Source organism: Sphaerodactylus townsendi, linkage group LG06 (assembly GCF_021028975.2).
Source record: "Sphaerodactylus townsendi isolate TG3544 linkage group LG06, MPM_Stown_v2.3, whole genome shotgun sequence".
In the NCBI taxonomy this organism is placed as follows: Eukaryota; Metazoa; Chordata; class Lepidosauria; order Squamata; family Sphaerodactylidae; genus Sphaerodactylus; species Sphaerodactylus townsendi.
In genome coordinates, this window is record NC_059430.1 from 103,388,430 (window position 1) to 103,401,286 (window position 12,857).

Below are 12,857 nucleotides of genomic sequence, written 5' to 3' on the forward strand. Positions count from 1 at the left end.
TTGGAAGTTTCCTGCTACGCTTCACCGAGGAGCAATTAATGTCAGTAAGAAGAGAAGAAAAAGAGTTGGATTTATATCCTCCCTTTCTCTCCTGTAAGAAGACTCAAAGGGGCTTACAATCTCCTTGCCCTTCCCTCCTCACAACAGACACCCTGTGAGGTGGGTGGGGCTGAGAGAGCTCAGAAGAACTGTGACTAGCCCAAAGTCACCCAGCTGGCATGTGTTGGGGTGCACAAGCTAATCTAGTTCACCAGATAAGCCTCCACAGCTCAAGTGGCAGAGCAGGGAATCAAACCCGGTTCTCCAGATTAGAGTGCCCCTGCTCTTAACCACTACAGCACACTGGCTCTCTGGAGGGATTTACAGCTTCCCTTCACCTCCTCTATGGCAAAAGGATCTAATTCGACAAGTGGGGTCATGTCCCCCTTACTGTAAGAATCCTACAAACCCTGGAAAACATCCGGATCAGTGAGCAAAAAGCACGCTATATAGCTTATAAGAGCTCCCCATGGACTTCGTTTCTTTCTGTTAACAACATTGATCAAGAAAGTGTTAGGATAGGGTTGCCATTTCTAGCCTGGGAAATTTCTGGAGATTTGGGGGTGGTGACTGTGGAAGCGGGAAATTTGGAGAGGGATTTCATCTATGGCAGACCACAGAGTTTGCCCTCTGAAGTTCTCATTTTCTCCAGGGGAACAGATCTCTTTAGCCTGGAGATCAGTTGTGATTTCAGTAAAGCTCCAAGCTGCCCCTGAAGGTTGCCAACCATATGAGAGAAGGAAACGGGAGGTTTAAAGTAATTTCAAAGTGAACGAAAAAATGAACTGGAACAAGACTCTGTGATACAGTTGTTAGGGTAACAAAAGGGAATGAGATTATGAGTGGTCACCTCAGAGGAAAAGGGAGCCAGGAGAAATGGAACTGTTTTGAGATGAAGTCGTAATGTCACCGCCTGAAAAATCTGCTTCCACCCCTCTATCTTTTAAAATTTTTCCAACCCCCCAGTCTGATGAGTTTGGGGGAGCCTGAACATTTGCACAATGTTTCGTGGCAATTTGGCTGGTTCTAATAAAAGGTAATAAAAGGGCTTTTCTTCAAAGCTTCCCAATCATCCAGACCATTCAGTCATGATGTCTTCCATTCCAAAGTGTTTCTACCAGTCCTCAATGGTTTGGTGAAATGGGGGGGGAGGTGGGCGGGCGGGAAATTGGGGCTTCTAAGCTCAAGCCTCTGCCCCTGTTGTGCTGCTGCCTGCCATCCTAGAATACTAAATGTCTAAATCTTGTACTTCTATCTGTGTCCATCTGTATTTTACCTTGTTATGCCAATAAAGGTTTTGTATCGTACGGTATTGAATGCTACATGCAGATGCCTCCCTGATAAGCCCTGCAGTTTGTCTTCCTGGGGGGTTCAAAATGCCAGCCTCTGCCAGCTAGGTTACTTTGCTGCCGTTCTTCCTGGGGAGGTGAGCCTCCTGTGTGGTTTCCAAGCCTCTGTCAACTATGCAACACTTCTTCTCTGGGCAACTGGTTTATTTCAGCTTTTTTCTGCTTAAGCTTGTTTGGCAAGTGATGGTTGTAATTCTTTTTAAAAAGGGGCCGGGGGGCGGGGGGCGGGGAGGGGGGACATGTCATCTTTCCCCCTGATATTTAGCAGAGATGATCCCCTGGGTGGGGGATGCAATCCAACTGCTGAAATTTTTCATCCAAATGAGATTGAAATGAAAGACGTTACAGCTGGAAATGCGTTTCCTGTTGGACCCAGTGGGACTGAAAACTGATGGATTAACCAAAAAAATGAATGGGAAAAACAACAGCAGATAATGGAAAAGAACGAAGCTTTTGCAAGGAAATGTAAAAATAATGCTTATCTCTGGAGCCAGGATTAGGAAAATGAGGGGTGGTCCCAGAAAGGTTGGAGACAATCTCCATATGGGACCCAGCCTAGAAGAGGTATGGGGGAGCATAAGAGACCCTTCTGTCAAACAGGTGTGGAGGGGAAAGTCAAAGATTGCGAAAAGACCAGTCAAATACACCCTCCCATGTGTTTGAATGCCATGGGTGCTCACAGACTGTTTGCCTGCAGCTGCAAAAGGCCTTTAGGGCCCTTCTGTGTTTCCTATGGCATGGACGCTAGGCAGATGGAAGGTTTCTGACCCCTTAATCCCTTCATGCTGAACAGAAAGGTGAGGGGTTCTACAGCCAGCTTTTCCCCCTTCTGATGGAAAACCAGACATAACATACATCCGAGACCGCTCAAGTGGATTTCTGCAGAATTTCCTTCCACACCGGATGTTCTTTTCAAAGAAAAGTGTTTGCTAGAATCTGCAGTTGGGAGTGGATGAAGGAGAAAGCAGGGCCTTGCCCCTTTTCCCTTCAAGCCACTCCCTCCCCATGACCCCTAACCTGCTTTCTACCATGAGAAGGATCAGCTAGGGAGTATGCAGAGGCGGAGCACTCACAGGGACACGTGGGGTCACATGTCCCTGGGTGCACACCAGCTGGTCACATGGGGGCAGAATCGGGGGCCCCATACCTCTTCCCTTGGCCCTGCCCCACCAGGCTGCTCCTGGCGGAGCAGGTATTACCCCAGGTGTCATCCCCCCCACTACACCTCTGGGGGTGTGAGGTGAGAAATGGCCCACAGGGAAAGAGGCACCCCTGTCCCTACTCTCTTTCCTTGACTCCTGACAGGAACCTCAACTGCCAGCTTTCTGTGTCCTTTGACTTCAGGCCTGAGCAAAGTTACTGCGTAAGATTCTGGTGGACAGCTAAGCCTTCCTAGTGGTTTCTCTCCTGCACACTGTCTCTGGACTAGCACCTGCTGCATTTGACGAGTTGCAACCTAAGGTCAGCACCTGGCATGAATTTGGCAGCTGGCAGAAGACTAGGGCGTGGCAGCCCACAGAAGGCTGGTTAGAGGATTGACTTTTGGCTCATGCTGTTTTGGCAGCTACAGAGTCAACAGATTTACCTGGTTATGTCAAACCCAAGTCTAGTTCTCTCTCTGGACTACTTGCTGGCACGTGTTCTAACCCAGACTGGGACTGACTTGACTTGGAATGTCAACCACTTGAAATCTTGACACTGGAATCCTGTCCACAAATTTGCGATTGAAGCTCAGATTTGTACCACAAGTCCAAAAAAAAGAAAGAAAGAAAAGGGTTTGGCTCAGGCTCCAGCAGGCTGAACACAAGAAGCGGCAGAGTTTCACGAAAAGGGCCCCCCTTTGCAGTTTGTCGTCGAGGATGTTACAGAGCAGCCGATCCCCTGTGTTCTTTGAAGTGGCTGGCAAAGGCAGTCTTTGGTCATTTGGAGAGAACGTTTTGGCCTGGAAGAAAAGTGACGTGGGCAACGAACAGCACCTAGCATAGGGCAGTATCTTTTGTAGAAGAAGGAAATCCCTTCTAATGGTGGCTGGCTCAGTGGCACAAGCATACCCCCCTCCTTGCTGGTTCAGTTTCCCCCAAGCAAGTACCACTGGGCTGGGCTGCTCTTTCTCAACACAGGGCACAATGCGAAGCTTTATTCACTTCCTCCTACCTCCATCCTGTTTCCCTGACCTGTCATTTCTCAGCATTTGTCATGGCTGCATCTCTGACACATGAAACTGCCTTACATTGAATCAGACCATCGGTCCATCAAGGTCAGTGGGGTCTACTCAGCCAGGCAGTGGCTCTCCTGGGTCTCAGCAAAAGGTCTCTCACATCACCTCCCACTTGGTCCTTTCAACTAAAGACGCTGGAGATGGAATGTGGGACCTACTGGGTGCCAAGCAGAGGCTCTTCCACCGAGCCATGGCCCCGCTCACCTGTGGCTTGGCTTGGTCTAACTCAGCAGGATTGGCGCCAGCGGCCCTGATGCATTGAAGCAACTGTCTGAAGGGCGCGATTCCTCCTCCAAAGCTCCAGGGGTTGACACAAGCAAAGGGAATGTTTGCATCGTGGTGGGCACCTCCGCTCTCCTCTTATCCATCCTTGTTTCAAGACAATTCCACTCTACTCAGCTGTTTTCCCGCGGTATCACCTCCTACCTGGAGAAGGCACCCATGCAAGGCAGACACACAGGTATTGTGGGCTTCCGGATGCTTAAAAACAGCACTGAGGTAACAGGTCACAGTCTTGCTCCTTCTGAGAGAAGCAGTGGCTTTGACAATGGATCCTCTGGGCCCTCCTGACCCCCCTGCGCCTCCAGTCTATGTTGCTATGGAAACCTTCTGGGTTGACCAGTTCAGATTCCATCCCCGTCTGGGACTTCACACCTGTCCTAACCAAAGGTCATTTTGTTTATTGCCATACTGAGAAGGAAGCGTTGGATTCAGAGGGCTTTGCGCCTTTTCTCCGGTGCTAGATCAGTCTGCGCCCTGCTCGGTTGCTTCCGTCGGTTTGATATGTAAACATCAAGACTCCTGGATGTGTGTATGGGGAGGGGGTGGTGGAGCACGTTGGATGCCGAGAGGCCTGCAGGGCTTTAAACCTTGACTTCCTTTAAATTCAACAACAATCCCAAACAGAAGACGTCGCAGTCCAGGTTCTGCGCTCTTGTTCCAGGTTGAATGATGGCTGACGTTGCATCGTAGGCCCTGTTCTTACAAAGTAAAACCCCAACCCTGGCTCAGTTCTCCCCGCTTGCTTTGTTTCTGCAAGATGGAGGTGTGGGTTTCCCCCTCCCAAATGCAGCAAGCCCCCTCCCCCTTTCTCTCACCCCTACGTTCTTTATGGGAACACGGGTGTCAGCCCCGTGTTGCAAGTCATATTGTCCTTGCCAGGTAGCCGCCGGTCATTGAAGGTGTGCATATTGATCACGGCATCCGTCTTCACCAGGACAGGGGGCGGGGCCTTGTGTTTCACACGTCGGTGGCAGGTAAGTGATAGGCGGATTTCATCAGCCATGGCACTGCAGAAGGAGCGCTGGACATGGGAGAGAGGAGGAGGAGGAGGAGAGGAGAGAGATTCACTCATTATAATGAGACTGGGGATGAAGAATTGTATGGTATAGCCAGATCTAGAAAGCTAAGTCGGTCCTTAGATAGGAGACTACCAAGGAAGAGTCTACAGAGAAAGGGAATGGCAAACCACCTCTGCTTCTCACTTGCCTTGAAAACCACTTGCTGTGGTCATACGTTGGTTGTGACTTGATGGCACATATACATCATGAGACCTGGGCAGAAAGCATTCAGATGACTTTGCAGTTTAGAGAGGAGTTCCTATGTAAAAGGGACTCGTAGGATCAAATGAACAAGAAATCTGCTGTCTTCCCAGAATCTTGCAGACCTGAAGGACAGCTGCACGAGAACCCCAGCCTTGGCTGACACTTCACAGGGAGGGTTAATTCTTTCATCCCTGCATAGCTGCCTAATTGAAAACAGCCTCCCTCTCCACTCCAGGGTGTGAAAATGCTTTAAAGGAAAAAAAAAGATGGGCAAAGGGGGTTGTTTTTTGGAGAGTGGGGAAGCTAATGGCAGGTGGGTGGTTGTGGTTTTGCTTTTGAAAGGCTTTCGTGCAAGGGTGAAAGGATTAAACCCCTTCTCCCTGTGATCCCAGTGGGAACTAAGCCTGGCAAGCAAGACTGTCACTCAGATTTAATAGACTAAGGCCCACATTCCATGGAACGCTTACCTCATGGCTCTTAGCTGTGCAGTGGGGCTGTAGTGTGGTCTCCTCGCATTTCTCTGTTTACATGTGAGGAGCAATTCACTGCCTGCCCCGCAGCTGCTTGCTGAAGTCTCAATGGGCCTCTGCTTTTCCTGGTTCTCTTTAACTCCGCCCATCACCTCCCTCTTAAAGGCACAGATCTCATCACACCAGGTACTCGCAAGATAAAGGGCTTTGTTAAAGCTCTTTACATTGCAGTTATATTAACATGACCGTGATTGCTGTTATATTGTATTCCCTTTCCAAAAATAACCCCCCCAAAAGAAAGAGACAAAGCAATTCCCTGGACAACACTCTGCTAAAGAAGGCAACATGTCCTAGATCTTTCCCCTTGTCCACATACACACGCACACACACAGACATACACACACTTCCTGGTTTTTCAAATACAATGAAGGACAGCGATTTTGCAGTGAGACTCTTTTATATCAATATATCAATATAATAAATAACAAAAATTGAAGTAATAACAAATCTGAAAAGGGGGAAGGGGAGAGGTATGCACAGAAGTGCAAGGGGCCAGTGATGAGTGGAGGGAAGATATCCGGGGCAAAGTCGTGCTTAAAGTGGTGTCTCTTGGTGTGGTGAGAACAGAAAGTGAAAGTGGGGCTTCAGGAAATACATCTGTCCAAGAAATCTTGCTATGACTGACATTCGCCCCTGCCGCACAGCAGACTCCTGGAGCATAATGGGCCTAAGATCTATGAGGCCCATCACATTGAGTTTGACATTGAAGTCCCAAGGGCTTAGAGGGTACCCATTTCTAGCTCAGACCCTTGGGAGTCCTCTGTGCATGAGGAGGGGGAAGAAATGACATAGGATTATTGGAAGTCACTGTGGCCAATACCTGTTCGCGTTCAGCTGTCTTGCGTAGCTTATAGATGAACTCCACTGTGGCTACAAACACAGAGAGGACCAGGCCAGCGGCCAGAACAATGAAGAGTCCACCAATATTCTGGATTCCGAGGGCACTGGCTTCTTTGCTCTCTTCCTCTGGGCAGCCGTTCCCTCGCCACCATTTCTCTTTCATGGTGTGCAGCTTGGCCTCTTCCTGGAGCTGGAGAATGGCTATCGTGATCTTGTCCCGGTATGGTGAACCTGGAAGCAGAAGAGGCAACAGAGAGAAGAAGGGGAGAATGTTGGATTTAAACCCCCTTTTTTTCTCCTGTAAAGGGACTCAAAAGGGGCTTGCAAACTCGTTCCCTTTCTCTCCTCATAACTGTCACCTTGTGAGGTAGGTGAGGCTGAGAAAGTTCCAAAGAACTGGGACTAGCCCAAGGTCACCCAGCAGGAATGCAGGAGTGCGGGAACACATCTGGTTTACCAGATAAGAGTCAGCTGCTCATGTGGAGGAATGGGAAATCAAACCTGGTTCTCCAGATTAGAGTCTGCTGCTTTTAACCATTGGACCACTGGGTCTCAGCAGAAGTGGACATAGGATCATGGCCATCCACCCTGGGGAGGAGGAGGGAGAAGAGGGCCTGTCATTTGGTCATAGCCCACCCACCCTAGGGTGAAGGGATTGGGGTTAGGGTGGGGGGAAGGGGCCTGGCATCTGCTCATGATCCACCCATCCTGGGAGAGGGGGAAGGGAGCCCACCTGGTCAGGGCCCACTCACCCTGGGGGAAAGAAGGGGAGAGGGAAGGAGTAGAGAGCGGAGGGGTCAACACAGTGTGAGGTCGGGCAGCTTCCGGAGACCAGGGCTTCTGGCAGGGCTCACTGCTGTTGCCCCGCCCCACTTATTAGCTAGCACTCCACTATCCTCCTAGCTACACTCATTGCCCAGAGCCACTGGGAGAAGGACTTGCAGGTAGTATTAGCATGATGGTGGATGAAGGGGGGCAAGTGAAAGGGCTTTTTAGTGGGCAGAAAAGGGGAAGGGACCCTGGGAACTGTCTGTCCAGGGTCTATCAAAACTTGGAACTAGCCCTGGCTAGGGAAAGGGAAGCAGCAGCTATGGAAAGGCAAAAGAGTAGAGTCCTGGCACTGCCATTCACACAGAGGCCTGGAGCCCCCATCTTCTTATGGCCCAATCACCTGGGAAGTTTCAGAGGATTTGCCTACGCACCCTTGATGTCTAGAAAAAAAATAGATGGGAGCTGAGGTTGTCCTGGAATTGCCAAGTGAGAGGGTTTTATGACCCAGGAAGGTTCTCTGCTGTGTTCAGAGGCCCAGGGCACAGCCAGGACTCATCGCAATCTCCCTCAAAGCACATCAGGATATGGTGCTTCCTGATCTCACCCTATCAGGCTTAGCCATAAGGCCTTTCTGGCCAGCACAGTCCTCACTCCTGGACTAACTCTCCAGACATAGGACATAAGGAATTCTTTAAACGAGGAATTCCCCACCCTGCTTTTAAACACAGAAGTGAATCACTAGCAAATGACTCCCGCCAGCACATGCAGCAGGTTTCAGGTAGCCCGGTTCCTGCTATATTGATCTCTCTGCTCTGTCCCCACCCCACCTCAGGCTCTTGTTTCCCCTCACCCATGGGTGTGCCAATTCCATAGCCTTTGCTGTCAATCAGTCCCCCAATCTGTGTCAGGTTGCAGTTCCGCCGAGTGATGTATTCAATGGTGGTGGATTCCATCAGCAGAGCGTAGTCAGAGGTGAGGGTGCGTTGGATCCCTTCCTCGTTATTTTTAACAAGAACTGAAGGCTTGCTGCTCATGAAGGCCCACATCTTTTCAAAAGTAGAGATCCTGGATTTCTGGAAAACAAAAATAACAAAAGGCCACTTACCCTCTGATGAAGAGGTGTGGGTTTCGTGCTCTTTTTCTGTGCTTCTGCCACCTTAGAAAGCTTCAAAGAGCCTGCCTTGCTGGCATCTGTAAGTGCTGGCAAAGGTCCTGGGGGACTTGATCTCCTTCGAATAATGTGCCTCTTGCTCGTGGCTCATTAGGATTTTAGGGTTGCCAGCCTCCAGGTGAGGCCTGGAGATGCCACAGATCTCCAGACAACAGACATGAGCTCCTTTTGAGAAAATGACTGCTTTGGGTGGACTATGTTAAAGGATATCCCTCATATTTAGTTTCCTCACCAAATTGTGCCATATTGCCAATTGGCCATGCCAGCAGGGACTGATGGGAATTGCAGTCCATGAACATCTGAAGTGCCAGAGTTGGACACTCCTGGTCTATCCTCACAATAGCTTACATCCAATGGTCATGACACTTCCAGCAGCTGCCCTGGAGATGTGATGGGACCATGCACTTGGCAAAGATATTTTTCTACCCGCACATCCCTGCCTTGGGGTAGCACAGCTATGTGGTTCCGCTATCACTCTCTTCTTCCACCAGAACAAGTGAAGAACCCAAAAGTGTAGATGGACATTAGCTGCAAAGCAGCCCCCTTCCAAAGACCCAGACCACAAACCCCTAAAGGAAGGCTGAGGATGTAGTGGGAAGTTATAGGACAAAATGGAAGGATAACAATGTGGAATTCATTGCTGGAAGATGTAGTGATGATCGCAGACAGTTTTAAAGTGGAATTGGACAGATTTATGGAGGACGGAGGTATTACTGGCTACAAATCACAGTGACTAAACAGAACTTCCATATTCAGATGCTCTGAATCCCAATACCAGGAGGCAACATCAGGGGAACATCTCAACCTCTATGTCTTGTTGGCCCTCCAGAGTAACTGGATGCTGGACTTTTCCTGGAGATGAAGCCCTATGAAAAAAGGCTGAGGGATTTGGGAATGTTTAGTCTGGAGAAGAGGACACGGAGGGGGAACTTGACTGTTTTTTAAAAAGTATTTGAAAGGAGACTGTAAGGAGACTCCTGTAAGGAGACACTTTGATTACATGAAAGGTGGCTTGCAAGCTCCTTTCCCTTCCTCTCCCCACAATAGACAACTTGTGAGGTAGGTGGGTCTGAGAGAGTTCTGAGAAAACTGTAACTAGCCAAAGGTCACCCAGCAGGAATGTAGGAGTGCGGAAACACATCTGGTTCACCGGATAAGCCTCCGCCACTCAGGTGGAGGAGTCTGGAATCAAACCTATTAGAATCAAACCTTCAGATTAGAATCCACCTGCTCTTAACCACTACACCTTGTGAGGTAGGTGGGGCTGAGAAAGTTCTGAGAGAACTGTGACTAGCCCAAGGTCGCCCAGTTGGAATGGAGGAGTGGCGAAACAAATCTGGTTCACCAGATAAGAGTCTGCTGCTCATGGGAAGGAGTAGGGAATCAAACCTGGTTCTCCACCTGCTCTTAACCACTACACCTATTTGGTCTGTCTCCAACCTACATCTTCTAGACTGGTTGCCTTCCACTGAGCATCGACTGCAAAACCTAAAACTTAATGGGCACCCAAGGTTCCAAGGCCTAGCTGTTATAAGGCATATGTGTGTGCGCGCACATGCACACAATGTTCCTGTTTGTTGCCTACGTGCTGCCATAAAAGTCAGTCACACTTCATGGGAAAGCAGCTCCAATTAGGGCTTACACTTTGATTACATGCAAATTAACTCCCACTTTCTACTGCCACACCACCTCCAAGCAGGTATATTCTTTTTTAATAACCATATTAGCAGTCCAATGTCCACTGTAATTGCTTGCCATTAAAAACAAGCAGTCAATACAGCAGGCAATTAACAACGTCAGCTTTTGAAGAGAATCAAGTATCTGCCACCTATTGATTTAGATGCCGAGCAGTGATTTAAAAACAAAACAAAACAGGAGATATATTGAGACGACACCCTTCGTTGTGTGATGACTAGCTGTTATAAGCATACTCCAATTGCTAGCAAGTGAATCGCTCTTTAAATGGGGCTGTTTTGTTCAAATTAATAGAATGTCTTGCAATAGCAGCCGTTTGACGGGCAGTCCATCTGCCGATCTTGGCACGCTTTGTCTTCTGGCGGCAGGTACTCTCCGTCTAGGTTGCCAGGAAACTCCACCTCACCCTCCAAGAGCCCACCCGCACATGGGGGAGGCCAGCAGTCTTCGCGTGCTCTACCTTCGAATGGAGAACTGCAAGGCCAAGCTTCCCAGCGGCGTTGCCTGAAGTGGGAAAGACCCACCAGCGATCACCAGCCCTTGTCAGAACTAGTTACTTAGCAAACAGCAGTACTGGCTTCTGTTTAGTTGATGGTCCTGCCAGTCATAGGGAAAATGCCAAAAATTAAGTTGATGGTGGGTGGAAAGTGCTGTCAAATTGCAACTGATTGATGGAAATTCTGTAGGGTTTTCCAGGCAAGAGACAAACAGAGGTTGGCCATTGCTGCCTCTGTGTTGCCATCCTGGACTCCCACAGCAGTCTCCCATCCTAGCCAACCTGGCTTAGCTTCCAAGATCTGACAAGATCGGGTTAGCCTGGGCTATCTAGGTCAGGTCTCCGGGGAAAATGCAAGCAGGTTCCATTAGGAGCCCACTCATTAGGAGCCCACTCCTAATTAGGAGCCCACTCAAAATACCTGGTATGCTGTTTCAGTGGTGAAGCTCCCAGGGGATAAGGGGTGCGCCACGCACTGGGCGCACAGATTTGGGTCACGTGGGGGGTGCAAAATTCCCCCCGGCCCCTCCCCTCCCCCTCCCCCCGTGGTGCCCCCTCCCACACTTACTTTAGGAAACCGAGCAGGCTGGAGAACAAGCCTGCCTGTTCTGGTGGGAACTACATTTCCCAGGGTCTCTTGGGAAATGTAGTTCCCACACAGGCAGGCCTGTTCTGCAGCCTGCTCAGTTTCCTAAAGTAAGTGTGTGTGTGTGTGGGGGGGTGCCGCAGGGGGGGGCGTGATTTCCCCCCCACAGCATCCCCCCACACTTACTTTAGGAAACCGAGCAGGTTGCAGAACAGGTATTTTATCCTCTCCAGCCTGCTCAATTTCCTAAAGTAAGGGGGGGCGTGGTGCGGTGCGAAAAAGCCAGAGTGAACACCGGGTGCACTCTGGCCCAGCTACGCCTTTGTGCTGTTTGTGCTTATGCCTGAAGACAGGCAAGCCTCAGCTTCCTACTCTGACTGTGTGACTGAGCTCTGTCTCTCACTCATGTTCCCCTTCCTCCTTTCATGCTCCTTCCATTAGTCTCAACCTCACTCCCAGCTCCTTTCCACCCTTGGTACCAGCAGAAGTATCTCATGTCCTTTAAGTCCATTTCCTAAATCTCCCGCTGCTTCTTGGAAAGCGTGTCCACAAATAATCAAGCCTTTACTGAACATGAGAACAAGAAAGTGGAACAAACTCCCCCACAGCTTCACAGGTCAAGAGTAGTTGGCCTTTAACTGCAGTCCACTCCTGAGTGCGACTAGGGTGCAGTTGCTAGGGAAGTCACAGCAATGGGCCCTCTCCAGGAAGTGGTGCCTGGCGCTCTGGCCCTCTCCTGCCCCCCTACACTATGCCAGTGCGCAGACATCATGAAATGTCTCTCGCACGGTGCAGCGGAGCCATGACTGCAGCACAAGAAGATTCCTATCCAGTACCTGAGCTGTTCAGCACAGCATTTGAGCCAGACATTAAACACGAACATCCTGGAGATCAGCAAGGGAGCTCATCTCAGATGTAAGTGAGGAGTTTGACCAGGGCTTTCTCAGTGCTCTTCATCTGTTTTCTCAAAGCCAGCTGAGAATAATGACTGCAAAGCAAAGGCTATTCAGAAAGACATATGCAGAGAACTACAGCCAGAGGTGGGATTCAACCAGTTCTCACTACTTCTCTAGAAGTGGTGACTAATTTTTTCTGAGTGCCAAGAAGGGGTTACTAAAGCAATCTCCCTGCCCAATAGGGACTGGAGGTGCGTGTGTGTGGCGGCGCCACTGTTTGAATCCCACCATCATCAAAATCTGTTATTAAAAATTTTGGATCCCACCACTGACTACAGCCCTTTACACTCTGAGGCTTTCAAAAATGGACTCTTCTGCGCCTGTTACGTCACTCTCTCTGCTAGTTTTTGGTCAAACACTCCCCTCCATCTGTTAAGCATCTCTGCTTGCCTTCTGGGAATGTCCAGTGGCTGCCTCTGCTAACATCACAGGTAAGATAAAAACTTTTTTTTGCTTGCCTGAAATATGGCATGGTGGAAAGTGTCGTCAAGGTCCCTTCCGCACATGCAGAATAATGCACTTTCAGTCCACTTTCAAGGCACTTTTCAGCTGTGCGGAATAGCAAAATCTACTTGCAAACAATTGTGAAAGTGGATTGAAAGTGCATGTGAGGAAGGGGCCAAAGACACAACCAATTAAAGGCACTGCAGTAGAGTTTTTTG

At 49.4% G+C, this 12,857-nt stretch overlaps 1 protein-coding gene across 1 annotated transcript in view; it reads right to left on the reverse strand.

Moving 5' to 3' along the window:
- Positions 1 to 231: 231 nt before the first annotated feature.
- The window catches only part of GRIK3 (glutamate ionotropic receptor kainate type subunit 3), a 253,820-nt gene continuing 241,194 nt past the window's right edge, over positions 232 to 12,857 (reverse strand). The window contains 3 exon segments of the mRNA XM_048500433.1: positions 232 to 4,909; positions 6,501 to 6,751; positions 8,142 to 8,364. Of these exon segments, the coding sequence (XP_048356390.1) occupies positions 4,715 to 4,909; positions 6,501 to 6,751; positions 8,142 to 8,364 (669 nt within the window). The 3' untranslated portion in view covers positions 232 to 4,714.